Source organism: Pelophylax lessonae (genome assembly GCF_965119305.1).
Source record: "Pelophylax lessonae genome assembly, chromosome: 6".
Classification (NCBI taxonomy): Eukaryota; Metazoa; Chordata; class Amphibia; order Anura; family Ranidae; genus Pelophylax; species Pelophylax lessonae.
In genome coordinates, this window is record NC_138773.1 from 330,709,326 (window position 1) to 330,728,225 (window position 18,900).

The window sequence follows — 18,900 nt, forward strand, 5'->3', positions numbered from 1 at the left end:
TTTTTTTTAACAAGCATTTTTTTTTTTACTCAGCTGTCAGGGGGGAAACCCAATGACAGCTGATTACTCATCATTTTATTAAGACCGCCCTGCTCCTTAACAACCAGCTTATACAACCAATCAGGGCACAAAATGCTCTGTGCAGCGCTCATTGCAGTGCATTGCAGGGCTTTCAGTGGGGTGAATGCCCACCAAACACCCTGAAAATTGGGCAGGTGTTCACCCCCCCATGCTCAGGCCGGACCGTTCGCCCAGTTCTGCCTGTGATGATGTTGATGACGTCAATGTGTTCAACAGGTGTGCCTAAAATGCACAGTCACAGCAGAGGGGGGCGGGAGCAACAGAGCTTTACTTGATCTATTAATTAGAAAACATCCAAAAATCGGGCTTCTGGCAGGGGAGGAGCTGACAGACGGTTAATAGCAGAGCTAAGGGAGAGATTTACTGCACAATCTTTCAGCATTCAGGGATAAGCATTTCTATGTTCACCATTAGATCAGCAGTTTTCATTGCTCGTGAGACTTCTTATTTAAGTCCTGATGAAGGGGGTAGAGTTACAGCCCCCAAAATGTGTTGGCTTTGTAAACAATCTATCATTGAGATAGATTTGTATTCAGAGTTGAATATCAGGCTGTGGTACTTAAATTGGTCATTCTTCCAGAATCCTGAACTCCTTCTACATACAGAAGGGTCTCTTCCCCTTTCTTGTTCAGTTGGCCATCCTGAACTCACACCCCACTCACCGGTTATTCTAGAGAAGATGGATTTGGTTTCGGGTAGGCCGGTTCCCTCTCTCTTCTTCATGCTCATGTAGAAATCATTCAGCATATGTTGCTGGAATAGAACCACTTTCACAGTCTGAAGAGAACGGACTGATGTAGATTTGATGAAGTCCACCAAACCATCGAGGATTGAGTCGGCCACTGTGGAGGCAGCTAATCTCCCCGCACCTGTATCAACCAGACAAAAATAGATATCTACTGACCACAAAATATAAATTTTCCTTCATAAAATGCAAAAAGGTAGAAAACATTACTCAGAGGCTCTGCCTTACTAAGCTTGCATTGGAAGAGGCCCCTCCCACTACATAGTGCACGGATGGTGGGAACCTCTCATAATGGGCACAGCAGGTGTACAGACCTGGGAACTCAGCACAGGGATGGTGGGAACCCCTCATAATGGGCACAGCAGGTGTACAGACCCGGGGACTCAGCACAGGGATGGTGGGAACCCCTCATAATGGGCACAGCAGGTGTACAGACCCGGGAACTCAGCACAGGGATGGTGGGAACCCCTCATAATGGGCACAGCGGGTGTACAGACCCGGGAACTCAGCACAGGGATGGTGGAAACCCCTCATAATGGGCACAGCAGGTGTACAGACCCAGGAACTCAGCACAGGGATGGTGGGAACCCCTCATAATGGGCACAGCAGGTGTACAGACCCGGGAACTCAGCACAGGGATGGTGGGAACCCCTCATAATGGGCACAGCAGGTGTACAGACCCGGGGACTCAGCACAGGGATGGTGGGAACCCCTCATAATGGGCACAGCGGGTGTACAGACCCGGGAACTCAGCACAGGGATGGTGGGAAACTGCCATTCCACACCCTGACAGCGAGGTTGCTGGTTCCTTAGCTCGTGTGCTTCCAGAAGCCAGGGGCTAGAGTTGCTTCTCTGCCCCAGGAGGGATGCTTGATCCTGGGGAGGACCCCGGCGGGGGCCCCCTGGATAGGCCTCAGTCTATGGAAGACATGGAGCTCAGCCCTAGGAGGGGTGAATCCCTGTCTACCTTTAGACGGAGGACTGTTGAAAAGCTGAGGCGGATTGAGAAAGAGGAGGAGAAATTGGCAACTTTGAAAGTAGAATTTAAAAAGAAAAAGTTGTATTGTGCCAAACTGTACAGTAAGAAGAGACCAGCTCTGAGGCCTGAATTGAAGGACTTGGAGCAAGCTTTGAAGAAGCAGAAAGAGTTGGTGAGCTCTCTGAAGGAAAGCTGTGAAGCACTTCAGGAGAAATACAGGAATGAGGAACGTTTCAGCCGTATGAGGAGAGGAGCCGTTTCCAGCATGGAGAATGACCCAGTCAGTGAGGAGATGAAGGTACCGACAGAGTCAGCAGAGAGTGAGAAAGTGGGCCCGGAGGATGAGCCCAGCTCTTCAACACCTCAAACATCTGCTGAGCCCCCAATGGCGGAGGCCTCTGTTTCCCTCCCTCTGCAGCAGCAATGTGGAACATCTGCGCAGGAGGTTGAGGGGGGTACTGGCATGTTGGAGTTCGTCGCTGAGCTGGAATCCCCTCTGGATGGAAGAAAGTTCAATTTTTCTGCAGATTTCCCAGATGAGGAGATGGATATCGTTCCTCGCCCTATGAAAGAGAGACCTGTGGAGAAAGGAAGATTCACCATAAAGCCTGCAACAACCAGGAGGAAGTTTGATCCCGCCATCAGCCATGACACAGCAGAGGTAACACAGAAAGCAGGTACAGTGTGTGTGCAAGGTGGTGATGTGAACTTTATTAATGACAATGTGCTTGCTGAGGGTTGTAGTGCTATGGGCTGTCAGCAGATGTACAGACCCGAGAACTCAGCACAGGGATGGTGGAAACCCCTAATAATGTACACATCAGGTGTACAGACCCGGGGACTCAGCACAGGGATGGTGGGAACCCCTCATAATGGGCACAGCAGGTATATAGGCCTGGGAAATCAGCACAGGGATGGTGGGAACCCCTCACATAATGGGCGCAGCGGGTGTACAGACCTGGGGACTCAGCACAGGGATGGGGGGAACCCCTCATAATGGGCACAGCGGGTGTACAGACCGGGGACTCAGCACAGGGATGGTGGGAACCTCTTATATTGGGCAAAGCAGGTATGTAGGCCTGGGAACTCAGCACAAGGATGGTGGGAACCCTCACATAATGGGCGCAGCAGGTGTGTAGGCCTGGGATTTAATTCTCCACTATCTATCAAACACTGAAATATAAGTTATGTCTGGTCTGATCCCATTTATTCTCCCTGGAGAAGAGACGCCTGAGAGGAGACATGATAGCGATATACAAATACCTCAATGGGGATCTCAGCATAGAAAAAAAAACTGTTCAGTCACAAGGGATTGCATGAGGATACGAGGGCATACAATGCGATTAGAGGAGAAGAGATTTAACCTCAGGCTATGCAGGGGATTCTTTACTGTAAGGGCTACAAGATTGTGGAATTCTCTACCACAAGAGGTGGTTTCTGTGGGAAGTATGGTGGCATTCAAAAGACTCTTAGACTTACATCTCAAGGATCAGAACATTCAGGGGTATGAGAGATGATTACAGCCACACACACCTACACAGGGGGAACTGGATGGACTATTGTCTTTATTCAACCTCAACTACTATGTAACTATGTAACTATGTAACTATGTAATTATGTAATTACTTACCTCTGAAGCTTATATCACACGTGTTATCCTGAGGGAAAAATTACCATGGGGGACACAGCAAGGAGGTCACACACTGCTTGGGTGAGAAGGTCTCATGCTGATTGGATGAGGGAGGTATACAGGAATATTTTAGCAATCTTAAACTGAGTTGGGGTTATTGGGTGCAGCTAAGAGGATCACTTATTTTATCTTGTACATGAAAGTAGAACTGTCTGTGATGCATTGATCCTACCTGTTCCCAGAGCGGGGAAGGTGACAGAAGAGGCGTGATGTTTCTTGCATGCCTTCAGGATTTTGTGGACAATTTTCTGGATGGATTTTGCATTTTTTGATACCGTCACATGGAGAATCCATTTACACTGTGAGATGTTTCCGGAATTGGTGATGACGTATCCTTTATGAGGTTGGACACCTGTCAGAAATGGAAACCTTAGCTGGAAACGTAGCTATTCCTGAATAACACTAACTAGGTTCAAAAATGTCCCCTCCCCCCTCCCCCTCCGGCTACCTCTGCTGACTAACCTGTGGAAAACAAAAAAGTATAAACCAGAGGTGTAATTAGAACCTTCAGGGCCCCGGGGCAAGAAACCATGAAGGACCCCCCTGACACCCCTCTGCCCTCCAAGCCCAGGGCCCTTTACTCCCATCTATAAAAACAGAAAAAACACTGCGCTTTAGGAGAAGCAGCGAACACCTCAAACAATCGTACAAGTTCCAAATAAAATTATCAAAACACAATGGTGTAGCGCTAAATTATGAATGACAAACACTTATACTGAATCAAAGTGTGATGTTAAAGCCCCGGAAGTTTTTACCCCATTCTTGACCAGGGCCTATTTTGCGATTCGGCACTGCGTGAGTTTAACGGACAATTGCGCAGTCGTGCGACGCTGTACCCAAATGAAATTCACGTCCTTTTTTTCCCACAAACAGAGCTTTCTTTTGGGTGTATTTGATCACCTGTGCGATTTTTTGATCACGCGCTATAAACAAAAAAATAGCTACAATTTTGGAAAAATAACAATATTTTTCAAATTTTTATATGAAATTCCCCCCAAAAAAATGTAAAAATCAAAATTTTTTAACATTTTAGGCCAATTTGTTTTCTGCTACCTATGTTTGGTAAAAATTGCAATAAGCGTATTTTGATTGGTTTGCGCAAAAGTTATTGCGTCGTTTACTAAGGGAAAGATTTTTGTAATTTTTATTGTTTTTTTTTTTTTAACGCGTAATGGCAGCGATCTGCGATTTTTTTTTTTTTGCAGGACTGCGACATTGCGGCGGACAGATCGGACCCCTAACTGACATTTTTGACACTTTTGGGGGTACCAGTGACATTACTACAATAATCAGTGCTATACATATGCACTGTTACTGTAAAAATGACACTGGCAGGGAAGGGGTTAACTTTGTTGGAGAAGGAGGGGTTAAGTGTGTCCCTAGGGGCGTGATTCTTACTGTGCAGGGGTGTGGCTTTTCATGTAACAGCAGAGATCTACGATCCTACATAGCAGGACCGTATGATCTCTGCACTTACACAAGGGAGAATGACAGACGGCTTTGATTACATCAGCCGCCTGCCTTTCTCCCTCTGTAACGGACGACTGCGAGTGACCGGCAGACATCGGGTCCGCCGGTCACACACGTGGGGATCAGAGTGAGCGAACGGGGAGGGGAGCGCGCCTCCAGCGGCACGTGCTCGCCCCCTATTGGCTCGCAGGTGAGTGACGTACCCATACATCACTTTGCCTGCACGGGGCTGACCGCAGCAGTATATGTACTTGCGGCAGTTGGCAAGCGGTTAACATGTATAGTCCAAAAAATGAACACTAAAAAAGTCCACAAAGGAAGGTATTGGCTGAAACAGATTCCCAGGAAAGGAAAAGCTCCAAACAAATGAAGAAAGGTGAAGATCAGGTGGGCCCAGGAGTAGAAATGAATCCACCAGACAATATAGTGAGAGATGGCTCCTTACCAAATAGCTCTTGCCACTAGATTATAGGTGGCTGAACGCTAATATGAAAGAGAGATCCTCCAATGTAGTGGAATGGCCAGGCAGGAGCATAGGTCACTCTCTCCGGGGACAACCAATCATAGGTCACAGGGATATCCAGTGTATAACCATGGAAATAAAAAGGGGAAACACTCCCATGGTGCATTACCAATGTATAACTTTAATAAATAAAAAGGGATGCACTCACATGTAAAAACTTCTTATGTCAGCGCAACAAACAATGACATGCAGCCGCAGCGTTCCTGCAGAACATTCCTCCTCGGATCGTGGGTCACCCGGCAGTATGGTGGAGAGCTAACGCTGATGATCCATCTAAACACCAGGGACCAATACGAACTCTCGCGCCATCAGGATAAACCACTACATGTTTCGTGATACTTCACGTCCTCTGGGGGTTGGTCCTAGCTAGGTCCTATGACCAACCCCCAGAGGACGTCACGTGAAGTATCATGAAACATGTAGTGGTTTATCCTGATGGCGCGAGAGTTCGTATTGGTCCCTGGTGACATACAAAGTTTTTACATGTGAGTGCATCCCTTTTTATTTATTAAAGTTATACATTGGTAATGCACCATGGGAGTGTTTCCCCTTTTTATTTCCATGGTTATACACTGGATATCCCTGTGACCTATGATTGGTTGTCCCCGGAGAGAGTGACCTATGCTCCTGCCTGGCCATTCCACTACATTGGAGGATCTCTCTTTCATATGAGCGTTCAGCCACCTATAATCTAGTGGCAGAGCTATTTGGTAAGGAGCCATCTCTCACTATATTGTCTGGTGGATTCATTTCTACTCCTGGGCACACCTGATCTTCACCTTTCTTCATTTGTTTGGAGCTTTTCCTTTCCTGGGAATCTGTTTCAGCCAATACCTTCCTACTTTTTTAGTGTTCATTTTTTGGACTGTATATGTTAACATCATACTTTGATTCAGTATAGGTGTTTGTCATTCATAATTTAGCGCTACACCATTCTGTTTTTACTCCTTTACTCCCATCGTAGGGCCCTTTTTTATGGTCCCACAGCAGGACCCTTTCACATGCCCTGCAGCGGACCCCCTTCCTGCCTTCTTGAGTAGGGTTGCCAGCTTTTCTTCAAGCCAAACCCGAACACTTTATCTCCATATGGTAATTTTTTATTTTTTTTTAGTATACACTATACATATATTTTGTAAATAAATAACATTTTTGAACATATGAATTTAATCATAAGAGTTCCCCCTTAACATCAGAGTCGACAGAGTTCCCCTTTACATCTGAACCTGCAGAGTTCCCCTTTATATCTGAACTCACTGAGTTCTCCTTTAAATCTGAATCTCCAGAGTTCCCCTTTTGCTTCTGAACGTGCAGAGTTCCCTTTCACTGTAAGGGGGATTCTGCAGAATCTGATTTAAGGGAGAACTCTGGGGACTCTAATGTAAGGTGAACATTGAGAACCCTGATGTAAGGGGAATTGCAGAAGACTCTGGTAATCAGAGCCCCCGCTTAAATCATAGTTCCAGCATTCCCCTTTAATAAGGGTTCCCAGAGTCCTCCTTATATCACAGTTCACAGAGTTCTCCATTACATCAGAGTCAGTAGAGCCCCCTTACAAATGAGGGTCGGCAGAGCCCACCTTACATCAGAAACTGCAGAGCTCCCCTTACATCAGAGTTTACAGAGTTCTCCCTTACATCAGAGTTCACAGAGCCCCCCTCACATCAGAGTCTGTAGAGCCCTCCTTAAAACAGAGTCCGCAGAGCCCCCTTACATCAGAGTCAACAGAGCCCCCCTTACATCAGAGTCTGCAGAGCCCACCTTACATCAGAGTTCACAGAGCCCACCTTACATCAGAGTCCACAGAATTTCCACTTACGCTGTAATCTCTGTGGACTCTGGAATGTAAAGGGAAACTCTGACATGAGGGTGCGCTGGGAACCCTGATTTAAGGGGAACTCTGATGTAAGGGGTCCCTGCTCACCAAAGCCTCCTCTTACATCAGAGTCCACAGAGCACCTCTTACATCCAAGTCCAGCTTGAATTTGTTTATTTAGAAGCAGGAGAGAGAAGGGTGGGAGAGGGGAATTTCACTCACAGACAGGGGATGGAGGATGAGCTAACTCACCCATGATGGAGGCTCAGCCATCCGCTGTCTGCACCTTTGATGATCCAGCTGCTGGGCTTCATACTATGTGTGGTGCCCACACAGGAGGAGAGGGGTGGGAGGATGAGGAGCAGATCAGCTCTCTCTCTTCTCCCTTCTGTGCAAGGGAGGATGGAGGGGGAAACTGTCAGCTCTGGCTCTGGGCTGTGTGAGAGAGATGCTCTTAACTCGGAGCCCTGCAGCCAGCAACCCTGTTGGGGTCACTCACATGGTGGCGTAACACCATGGCCCGGCCGCAAGTGCAACCTTTGCGACCCTGGTAGTTCCACCCCTGGTATAAACTTACCTATTTTCAGGCAACTTTAGTCCAGTCATGTGATCTCCTGTGTCAACCAGTGGTTGCTGCAAGGGAGAGTAGAGAGCACTCAATATTGGCTGGTAAAGCCTGGAGCGGTGACATCCACAGGCTCCTATGGTCTATTCCTTGTCGACTCTCCCTCCTCTTCCCTGCAGCTGCCACTGATTGACACAGGGGAGCTGGATTACATGACCGAACTGGAGTGGGCTACAAATAGTAAAAAACAAAAATAAAATATACTATTCCAAAGAGTATTACAGAAAAAGGCAAAAAATGTGTTATAATCAAAAATTTGTGTTATCAGAAAAAAATTTATACATATATATATATATATATATATATATACAGTATATATACACACAGTATCTCACAAAAGTAAGTACACCCTCACATGTTTGTAAATATTTTATTCTACCTTTTAATGTGACAACACTGAAGAAATGAGACTTTGCTACAATGTAAAGTAGTGAGTGTACAGCTTGTATAACAGTGTAAATTTACTGTCCCCTCAAAATAACTCAACACACAGCCATTAATGTCTAAACCGCAGCAAAAGTCAGTACACCCCTAAGTGACAATGTCCAAATTGGGCCCAAAGTGTGAATATTTTGTGTGGCCGCCATTATTTTCCAGCACTGCCTTAACCCTCTTGGGCATGGAGTTCACCAGAGCTTCACAGGTTGTCACTGGAGTCCTCTTACCCTCCTCCATGATGACATCACAGAGCTGGTGGATGTTAGAGACCTTGCGCTCCTCCACCTTCCATTTGAGGATGCCCCACAGATGCTCAATAGTGTTTAGGTCTGGAGACATGCTTGGCCAGTCCATCGCCTTTACTCTCAGCTTCTTTAGCAAGGCACTGGTTGTGTGTTTGGGGTCGTTATGTTGGAATACTGCCCTGCGGCCCCAAAGGGAGGGGATCATGCTCTGCTTCAGTATGTCACAGTACATGTTGGCATTCATGGTTCCCTCAATGAACTGTAGCTCCCCAGCGCCGGCAGCACTCATGCAGCCCCAGACCATGACATCAGTGGCGGAGCTAGACTTTTAAAACAGGGGTGGCAAAGGGGTGGCTAGGTATTATTTTGGGGGGTCAATATACAAAGTGTAATTTAGTGTCAGATTCGTCCACCGCAATGTCGCAGTCCCTCTAATGATCGCTGCCATTACTAGTAAAGACAGGATACAGGTGGTGGTGATCAGAGGATACAGACAGGATACAGGTGGCGATCAGAGGATACAGGTTTGCCCCCAATGATTATTGCAGAGTGCCACAGCAATGCCCCCAATGATTATTGCAGAGTGCCACAGCAATGCCCCCAATGATTATTGCAGAGTGCCACAGCCTTGCCCCCAATGATTATTGCAGAGTGCCACAGCCTTGCCCCCAATGATTATTGCAGAGTGCCACAGCAATGCCCCCAATGATTATTGCAGAGTGCCACAGAAATGCCCCCAATGATTATTGCAGAGTGCCACAGCCTTGCCCCCAATGATTATTGCAGAGTGAGACAGCCTTGCCCCCAATGATTATTGCAGAGTGAGACAGCCTTGCCCCCAATGATTATTGCAGAGTGAGACAGCCTTGCCCCCAATGATTATTGCAGAGTGAGACAGCCTTGCCCCCAATGATTATTGCAGTGAGACAGCCTTGCCCCCAATGATTATTGCAGAGTGCCACAGCAATGCCCCCAATGATTATTGCAGAGTGCCACAGCAATGCCCCCAATGATTATTGCAGAGTGCCACAGAAATGCCCCCAATGATTATTGCAGTGAGACAGCAATGCCCCCAATGATTATTGCAGTGAGACAGCAATGCCCCCAATGATTATTGCAGTGAGACAGCCTTGCCCCCAATGATTATTGCAGAGTGCCACAGAAATGCCCCCAATGATTATTGCAGTGAGACAGCAATGCCCCCAATGATTATTGCAGAGTGCCACAGCAATGCCCCCAATGATTATTGCAGAGTGCCACAGAAATGCCCCCAATGATTATTGCAGTGAGACAGCAATGCCCCCAATGATTATTGCAGAGTGCCACAGCAATGCCCCCAATGATTATTGCAGAGTGAGACAGCCTTGCCCCCAATGATTATTGCAGTGAGACAGCAATGCCCCCAATGATTATTGCAGAGTGCCACAGCAATGCCCCCAATGATTATTGCAGAGTGCCACAGAAATGCCCCCAATGATTATTGCAGTGAGACAGCCTTGCCCCCAATGATTATTGCAGTGAGAAAGCAATGCCCCCAATGATTATTGCAGAGTGCCACAGAAATGCCCCCAATGATTATTGCAGTGCCACAGCAATGCCCCCAATGATTATTGCAGAGTGAGACAGCCTTGCCCCCAATGATTATTGCAGTGAGACAGCCTTGCCCCCAATGATTATTGCAGAGTGCCACAGCAATGCCCCCAATGATTATTGCAGAGTGCCACAGAAATGCCCCCAATGATTATTGCAGAGTGAGACAGCAATGCCCCCAATGATTATTGCAGAGTGAGACAGCCTTGCCCCCAATGATTATTGCAGAGTGCCACAGCATTTGCCCGCAATCATTGCAGAGTGCCAGCGTCGTCGTCCCCCCCCCCATGAGACCGGCTTACTTACCTCACGGACGGACGGTCATCACAGCAGCTTATCATCGGTCCGCGGCTCCCTGCATCTTCTCAGTCCTCCCGCCGGCGCCTCCTCGACCAATGGCACGGCATTTGCCATTCGGCCAATCAGGAAGCGGGAGGACCCGCTCCCTGATTGGCCGGAGGAGGATCCATGTGACAATAGCGAATTTTCATTCGCTATTGTCACAGAATGGGCGGGCTCGGCTTCGGGACGCACTGTTCTGCTGCTCCCTGACCCTGGCCGCCAGCTTAGAGGGATCAGCCGGTTCTGCGAACCGGCTGATCCCATCCCACCACTGCCTGTGATTCCTCCGCTGCCAGCCTGGATCGGGGTGGCAACAGGGGTGGCAGGGACTTTTTCTGGGGTGTCAATTGACACCCCAGCTAACCCTCTGGCTCCGCCACTGCATGACATTCCCACCACCTTGCTTGACTGTAGGTAAGACACACTTGTCTTTGTACTCCTCACCTGGTTGCCGCCACACACGCCTGACACCATCTGAACCAAATAAGTTTATCTTGGTCTCATCAGAGCACAGGAGATGGTTCCAGTAATCCATGTCCTTAGTCTGCTTGTCTTCAGCAAACTGTTTGCGGGCTTTCTTGTCCATCATCTTTAGAAGAGGCTTCCTTCTGGGATGACAGCCATGCAGACCAATTTGATGCAGTGTGCGGCGTATGGTCTGAGCACTGACAGGCTGACCCCCCACCCCTTCAACCTCTGCAGCAATGCTGGCAGCACTCATACGTCTATTTCCCAAAGACATCCTCTGGATATGATGCTGAGCATGTGCGTTCAACTTCTTTGGTCGACTATGGAGAGGCCTGTTCTGAGTGGGACCTGTCCTGGTAAACCACTGTATGGTCTTGGCCACCGTGCTGCAGCTCAGTTTCAGGGTCTTGGCAATCTTCTTATAGCCTAGGCCATCTTTATGTAGAGCAACAATTCTTTTTTTCAGATCCTCAGAGAGTTATTTGTACTATTAACACATCTGCTCCCCATTCACACCTGAGACCTTGTAACACTAACGAGTCACATGACACCGGGGAGGGAAAATGGCTAATTGGGCCCAATTTGGACATTGTCACTTAGGGGTGTACTCACTTTTGTTGCCAGCGGTTTAGACATTAATGGCTGTGTGTTGAGTTATTTTGAGGGGACAGTAAATTTACACTGTTATACAAGCTGTACACTCACTACTTTACATTGTAGCAAAGTGTCATTTCTTCAGTGTTGTCACATGAAAAGATATAATAAAATATTTTCAGAAATGTGAGGGGTGTACTTACTTTTGTGAGATACTGTATATAAAGATGTACACGGCATGGCCTTTACCGGCACCTGGTGAGCGTTCTTCAATAGTAATACTCTAATGGTTGAAGCCCATTTCCCTCCATATCTTCCCTGCATCTGCCACATTCTGTTGGTGAATTGTCTATTCTTCTACACATGCAAAAACAAAGAATAAAACAACGATGGTCCAGTGCAGAACTTAACCCAGAGCCGCAGCAGATGACACAACGGACGGTCCAGCAGCATCCAGAATCGCTTTTGAAACTCCTACAAATAAAAATATAAAACATAATGAGACTCAATTCACAGAGCTTCAACAAAAGGTTCAAGTTGATGTAAACCCTCACATATACCCAGGTGAAGTGAACAGCCTCAGATAATACACAGGGATGAAACAAATCTCCCTACATAAGTGTCATTTGTATATCTGCAGTCTTTAACCTTCTAGCCTCTTTATAAAGTGTACTTTGTGTTAGAAGTTTTTCTTCCTGTTTCAGCCGTGGGAGGGGAATCTTGGCATACACTGTGCGAGAGCTGATTGGAGGAATGGCACACCCATTTAGCAAGGCACTGGTTGTCTTGGAGGTGTGTTTGGGGTCGTTATGTTGGAATACTGTCAGCATGTCTGTTTTCATCCGATCCCATCCCATCCGACCCGCTGGTCGGATGGCGAACGTATTACCATCCATCTGTTTGAGGCAGATCTTGTTGGATCGGATGACAGATGGGTGTCAGAGGACACATCTCAGCTGACATCCACCTCTCCATAGAGAAGAATGGGTGGCCCAATCAGGTCCGCCTGAAAAACGGACAGGCAGACCTGATCAGTCTGATCGTGTGAAAGGGGCCTAAAGAGTGTGTTGCTTACTTGCTTATATTTGTCTCAGCAGCTGAAGGCCTCCACTCGGATCTCACAGAGAATGTTGCTGATCTTTTTAAGGTTTTTAACAAACTTATTTATGCGTTTTCTCCCTAATTCCAGATCCTAACAGTTTGGAAGGATCTCATAAACGAAAGCCAGGTGACTTGTTGATTGGTAAGATATGTTTATATATAAGGAAATGTTTGGATACACAACACAGCGTCTAGTTCATGTAAAATTACTAAATGAAAATGTGACGAAACCACATATTTGGGTTGTTTATTTATATTGGGCATTCGGTGGACCTTGGTACCGAATACCTTTTCCCCAATTTTGCCCAGTTAGTTTGGAGGAGATCCGGGGGATTGCCTGCCATTTGGATCATCGACCATCACGTGCTGGCGAAAAAGGCGGCCATCTTGTCACCAAAACAAAGACAGCGGGACTTGGTCGTCGAGAGTCTGGAATCATAGGCCGGACACTCGCCCGCGTGAACCCCTGGTGCACCTTCAGCAGATGTCTGCTTTGCTTCTCCTTCAGCCAGGAGAGCGCTATTGGGCATGGCTGCCCCTAAGACCCAGATGATCCAAAGCTACTCCTAAAACCTGCAGGCCGTTTATCTTTTTGGGTCAATTTGGAGTCATTCAGAACTCACCGACCGTGACCACTGAACTTATGGAACTATTGTGGGCATCCGCCTCGTGTGTGGTCTTTTAAACCTTTACCTCAGTGGCGTTCGGCTGGGTACATGAGATCGAAGCGCTATTTCGCCAGATTGAGTGCTCCAAAACCAGCTATTTGGGCATATAACATGTGTGGGGGTTCTGGCATATTTAGGATGTGTTCATACATATTTTCATGTTTTCTGTATTTGCTGCCGAGTCATGGTGACTCAAGTTTTTATGTGGGCGTGTCATGGGAGTTCCCGTGGGCGTATGTCATGTACCTTGACTTGCATAAAAGCCGGCCATCTTGCCTGAATAAATCGTTCCTGTTGTACCCTTCATCTAGTTTTGGCTGATTATTGGTTACACGATTGCTGTGTTACTTTATTCTTCTTCTATGTTCGCTAGGATTTCGGGAACGATTGACTCAGCGCTCCAGGCGAGAGGGCTTTAGTCACAAAGTCCCTAGCCGGTTTGGAAGTGTCTGGAAGAACTGGTATTCGGGATAGCAGCGTTCTTTACAGAGTATCGCTATGTTTGATTTGTTTTCCTCTTGGAATCACAGTTTGGGGAACTATTTATTCAAATACTTTAATTGTAAGGGTTATAAATATAAATATTTAATGTGATTTGAAAAGTATTTCAGCCATTTCTGAAGCCATGTTTTCTATTATATGTCTTCTATTTTATGTAGAATTGTCTGTGTTTACCTATGCTGCAAAGTCAGCATGTCCACAGTTGTACTAATGACGTCTTGCTGCCACATACCCCAGCATACCTTCAGAGGTCTAGTGGAGCCCATGACTCAATGGGTCAGGGCTGTTTTGGCACCAATAGGGCACACACTGGATAGTCATAGAGTTATGGCTGATTGTTGTACAATCTGATATTTAGATTTTGGGGGTCGGAATAATTCACCTGTGCACAGAGTGAAGTCTCGGTTGGAAGAATTTACAATGACTTCAGTGTCCTCTTTGGTTATATCGCCGGTCTTCACCTGAAAGGTGACAGGTCCGATCTTCATTTCATGAACCCCGAGTGATGGGTTTGTCACCGTCCCAAAGAACGCTGCAAGACAGAAAGAATAGGAATATATTATTATTATTATTATTCAGGATTTATATAGCGCCAACAGTTTGCGCAGCACTTTACAATATGAGGGAAGACAATACATTCACAATACAGGAGGAATTAGAGGGCCCTGCTCGTTAGAGCTTACAATCTAGAAGGGAGGGTCAAGTGAAACAGAAGGCAATAACTGTGGGGGATGGGCTGATGGAGAAAATAGAAGTACAGTAAAACCTTGGTTTGAGAGTAACTTGGTTTGAGAGCGCTTTGCAAGACAAGCACATTTTTTCAAAAAATTTTGACTTGATATACAAGCATTGTCTTGATATACAAGTAGCGTCATGTCACAACTGGGTATAAAAGAGAAGAGAGGCGCCTCTAAGTGTAGCAATATTGTTACATTTAATGAAGGTTCAATATTTAGCAGCTCACATGGTTGATGATTAAAACAGGCACACCTAAGTATGCAGGCATCCGGGGTAAAGCTGTCCACATAGACCATCCTCCACACTGCCATCTTAATCACACCCTTCCACGCTGCGCTCCACAAGCGATTCAAAGTCTCGCTTTCAAATCACTCTACTGCAGGGTAGTCTTCCCAATCACAATTGCAGACTGACATCGTTGAGAGCCAGTGGTTTAGAAGATGGTCTATGTGGACAGCTTTACCCCGGATGCCGGCATACTTAGATGTGCCTCTTTAATCATCAACCATGTGAGTTGCTAAATTTTGAACCTTCATTAAATGTCCCCATATTGCTACACTTAGAGGCGCCTCTCTTCTCTTTTATACTCTGTAGCTCCTGCTGGATTTTGCTTCTAATCCCCTTGTGGATGCTGACATTTGTGGATGGACATTTTATGATGACACAACCAATCACATTGCTATAATCTTTGTATATAGACTATAAACTGAAAGACTTATGAATAAATGGTTGTGGAACGGATCATCTGAGTTTTCATTATTTCTTATGGGGAAATTTGCTTTGATATAAGAGTGCTTTGGATTACAAGCATGTTTCCGGAACGAATTATGCTCGCAATCCAAGGTTTTACTGTACATTTGTTAGGTGTGGGTAGGATAGGCTTCTCTGAAGAGGAGGGTTTTCAAGGATCGTCTAAAAGCTAAAGGAGTAGGAGATAATCGGACAGATTGGGGTAAGGAGTTCCATAGGATTGGAGAGGCTCTGGAAAAGTCCTGGAGGCGAGCATGGGAGGAGGTGACGAGGGAGCTAGAGAGCAGGAGGTTTTGGGAGGAACGAAGAGAGCGATTAGGTTGGTATTTTGAGACTAGGCTGGTGATGTAGTTGGGAGCTAAGCTGTGGATGGCTTTGTAATATGTTGTTAGTATTTTGAATTTAATTTGTTGGGTGAATGAAAGCCAGTGGAGGGATTAGCAGAGAGGGGTGGAGGACACTGAGCGATTGGTAAGGTGGATGAGTCTGGCAGCAGCATTCATGATGGATCGAAGGGGGGAGGAGCCTATGCAGAGGTAAGCCAATGAGGAGGGAATTGCAGTAGTTGAGGTGAGAGATGACCAGGGAGTGAACTAGAAGTTTTGTGGTGTCATTGGTTAGGAAGGGGTGTATTTTGGAGAGGTTGCGGAGGCTGAGGCGGCAAGATTTGGACAGTGATTGGATGTGGGGCTTGAAGGAGAGTTCAGAGTCCAGGACTACACCTAGGACCTTGGCATGTGGGGATGGGCTGATAGTTGTGCCATTTATTTTGACAGAGAGATCAGGGGAAGGGGCACGTGGTGGAGGTAAAATAATAAGTTTGGTTTTGGATAGATTGAGTTTGAGTGAGGAAGCGGTGAGACATCCAGACTGATATATCTGATAGTAAATTAGTGATAGGTGAGGAGACTGAGGGAGAGAGCTGAGGGATGGATAAATAGATTTGGGTATCGTCAGCGTAGAGATGGTATTGGAAGCCATGGGAGGCTATTAGCTGACCCAGAGAGGAGGTGTGGATTGAGAATAGGAGAGATCCAAGTACAGAACCTTGTGGGACCCCCAGAGAAAGGAAGAGGAGAGGAGGATGTAGAATTATATGTAATGCTAAAGGTGCGGTTGGATAAGTAGGAAGATAACCAGTGAAGAGCACAGTCATGAAGACCAAAGGCGTGGAGTTTTTTGAGGAGGAGGGGGTGGTCAACTGTATCAAAGGCAGCAGAAAGGTCCAGGAGTAGGAGTATATGGCAGATGTATGTAGACTTCTTTCCCAAATGATGGAGTTCAGGTATAATACTGTGCCTATGCCCCATAATAGTTTGGGGAAGTTTTTGTTCCAGCATGACTGTGCCCCCGCCCCCCGTGTAGAAAGCCAGCTCTATAAAGACATTTTGTGACCAGTTTGGTGTGGAGAAACTCGAGTGTCCTGCACAGAGCCCTGACCTCAACCTTACTGAATACCTTTTGAGAATAAATGGATCTTCGATGGTGAGCCAGGTCTTCTCATACAACCTGACCTCACAAATGGGCACAAATTTAACAGACATCCTCCAAAAACTTGTGGAAAGTATTCCTAGAAGAGCGGAGACTATGAGGGGAAGGGGGGTGGGCTACTCCATATTAGTGGCCATTTTTTTGGAATAGAATGTTCAACAAGCTCATGTAGGTGTGATGGTCAGGGGTTCACAGAATTTCGGTCATACAGTATATATTTAGAATCGAAAATGAAGCTTCCTTTATATATTATAAAATATGTGGAATCATTTGAGGAAACAACTTCCTATAGCAGACAAGTATTCATATTACATAAACATACTTGATCCCATTCCAGCTGATTGCATGTTATTGGCCCCGCTAGTGGCAGCACCAGTGTAGTTTTCCAGTTGGCTTGTAAATGCCTGTAAATACATAACACAAGAAAATATCCATTATACAGCAAGAAAAACATTTATGAGATACATCTAATGTGACTTTGGAAGTGAGGTGGCCAAGGTTTATTGGGATGAGGGGGAGGCTTTCTATAATCTTGTGCACTACAATAATACTTTCTATAAAGAGTCTTTGGTAATTTTTGTAGTCACCAAGTGTATCATCCTGTCTGTGTATCCTATTCAAGCTGCCTGCACTATCACCTCCCTTTGTCAACTGACACTCCTGTAGGATGTTAGAACCAAAATTTCTCACTTCTTTGTTGTTATTCTGATGGAACTCATTCCAACAAGTCCTTCACAGCACGTTCTCCATGCACCTAATGACGGTGTTCTAAAATTTCATTTTCATCCCGCCTCCTCTAAGTCAGCTCTGCAACGTGTTGTAAAATTTTCCCGCGGCGGTGTGTGCGTCCCACCTCAGCCCCTCCTCCTCTCAGTCAGCTGTTCGCTAAGTCTTTGAATTTCATGGGACCTTGAAAATGTCTTGTGCACATGCGCACCGGGGCTCGCACCAGCTGTGTTATGACGTAGCGTCACCGGAAGTGACGAGGTCCGGAATTTTCATGGGTCCGACAAAATTTTAGAACATCGGACCCATGAAAATTACAGACCCTCGTCACTTCCGGTGACGCTACGTCATAACAAGCTGGTGCGACAGCTGGTGCGAGCCCTGGTGCGCATGCGCACAAGACATTTTCGAGGTCCGATGAAATTTTAAGACTTAGCGAACAGCTGACTGAGAGGAGGCGGAGCTGAGGTGGGACGGAGTTACACCACCGTGTCATCGAGTTCTTACAGGGAGGCGGTATGGAGCTATAGAGCTGACTTAGAGGGGGCGGGACGGAGGTGCGTAATGAATGCATTAAAAGCGGCTCCTTCTATTCTAAGTATGCTAAATACAGCTCCATATATATATATTCACTTCCTACCCGCCTCCTCTAAGTCAGCTCTGCAACGTGTTGTAAAATTTTCCTGCGGCGGTGTGTGCGTCCCACCTCAGCCCCTCCTCTCAGTCAGCTGTTCGCTAAGTCTTGGAATTTCATCGGACCTTGAAAATGTCTTGTGCGCATGCGCACCGGGGCTCGCACCAGCTGGGTTATGATGTAGCCTCACCGGAAGTGACGAGGTCTGGAATTTTCATGGGTCCGACAAAATTTTAGAACAATGGCTCTGTGCATGCCGGGGACAAGGAGCTGGACACCCCACCACCCTGATGACCATGTGGAAATATTCAACCTCTAGACTAAGAGCATCACTATAAATATGAGATCTCCATTACCTTGATGGTGTCCCTGTCAGTGGGGTGAAGGACCAAATGAACTTCTTGAAGACTCTGTACTCTGTTTTTGCAGCTAAACTGGAAAATCTCATTGAACATCATAAATGCAACCAAATCCTTCGGAAAGCCGAGAATACCGGTTCCGATAGCTGGGAAAGATATTGACGTCCAATGGTTCTTCTCTGCCAGCACCAAACAGTCTTTAATAATTGTGCGAAGAATCTGAAACAGAGAGTCCGAGATTGAAGTGTAACTCTGGGCAAGAAAAAAAAATCAATGGTTCGGTACGGTTTGGTACAGCATCGCTTTTCCACTTCATGGTACGGCTCGGT

The 18,900-nt window shown here is 46.4% G+C and overlaps 1 protein-coding gene across 1 annotated transcript in view; it reads right to left on the reverse strand.

Moving 5' to 3' along the window:
- Positions 1–18,900, reverse strand: part of LOC309558766 (protein mono-ADP-ribosyltransferase PARP14-like) — a 343,037-nt gene that overhangs the window by 148,768 nt on the left and 175,369 nt on the right. The window contains exons 8-13 of the mRNA XM_082261814.1: positions 18,569–18,790; positions 17,175–17,256; positions 14,256–14,405; positions 12,015–12,077; positions 3,668–3,847; positions 744–950 (exon numbers count right to left, since the gene is read on the reverse strand). Of these exons, the coding sequence (XP_082117940.1) occupies positions 744–950; positions 3,668–3,847; positions 12,015–12,077; positions 14,256–14,405; positions 17,175–17,256; positions 18,569–18,790 (904 nt within the window). The remainder of the gene's footprint in view (positions 1–743; positions 951–3,667; positions 3,848–12,014; positions 12,078–14,255; positions 14,406–17,174; positions 17,257–18,568; positions 18,791–18,900) is intronic.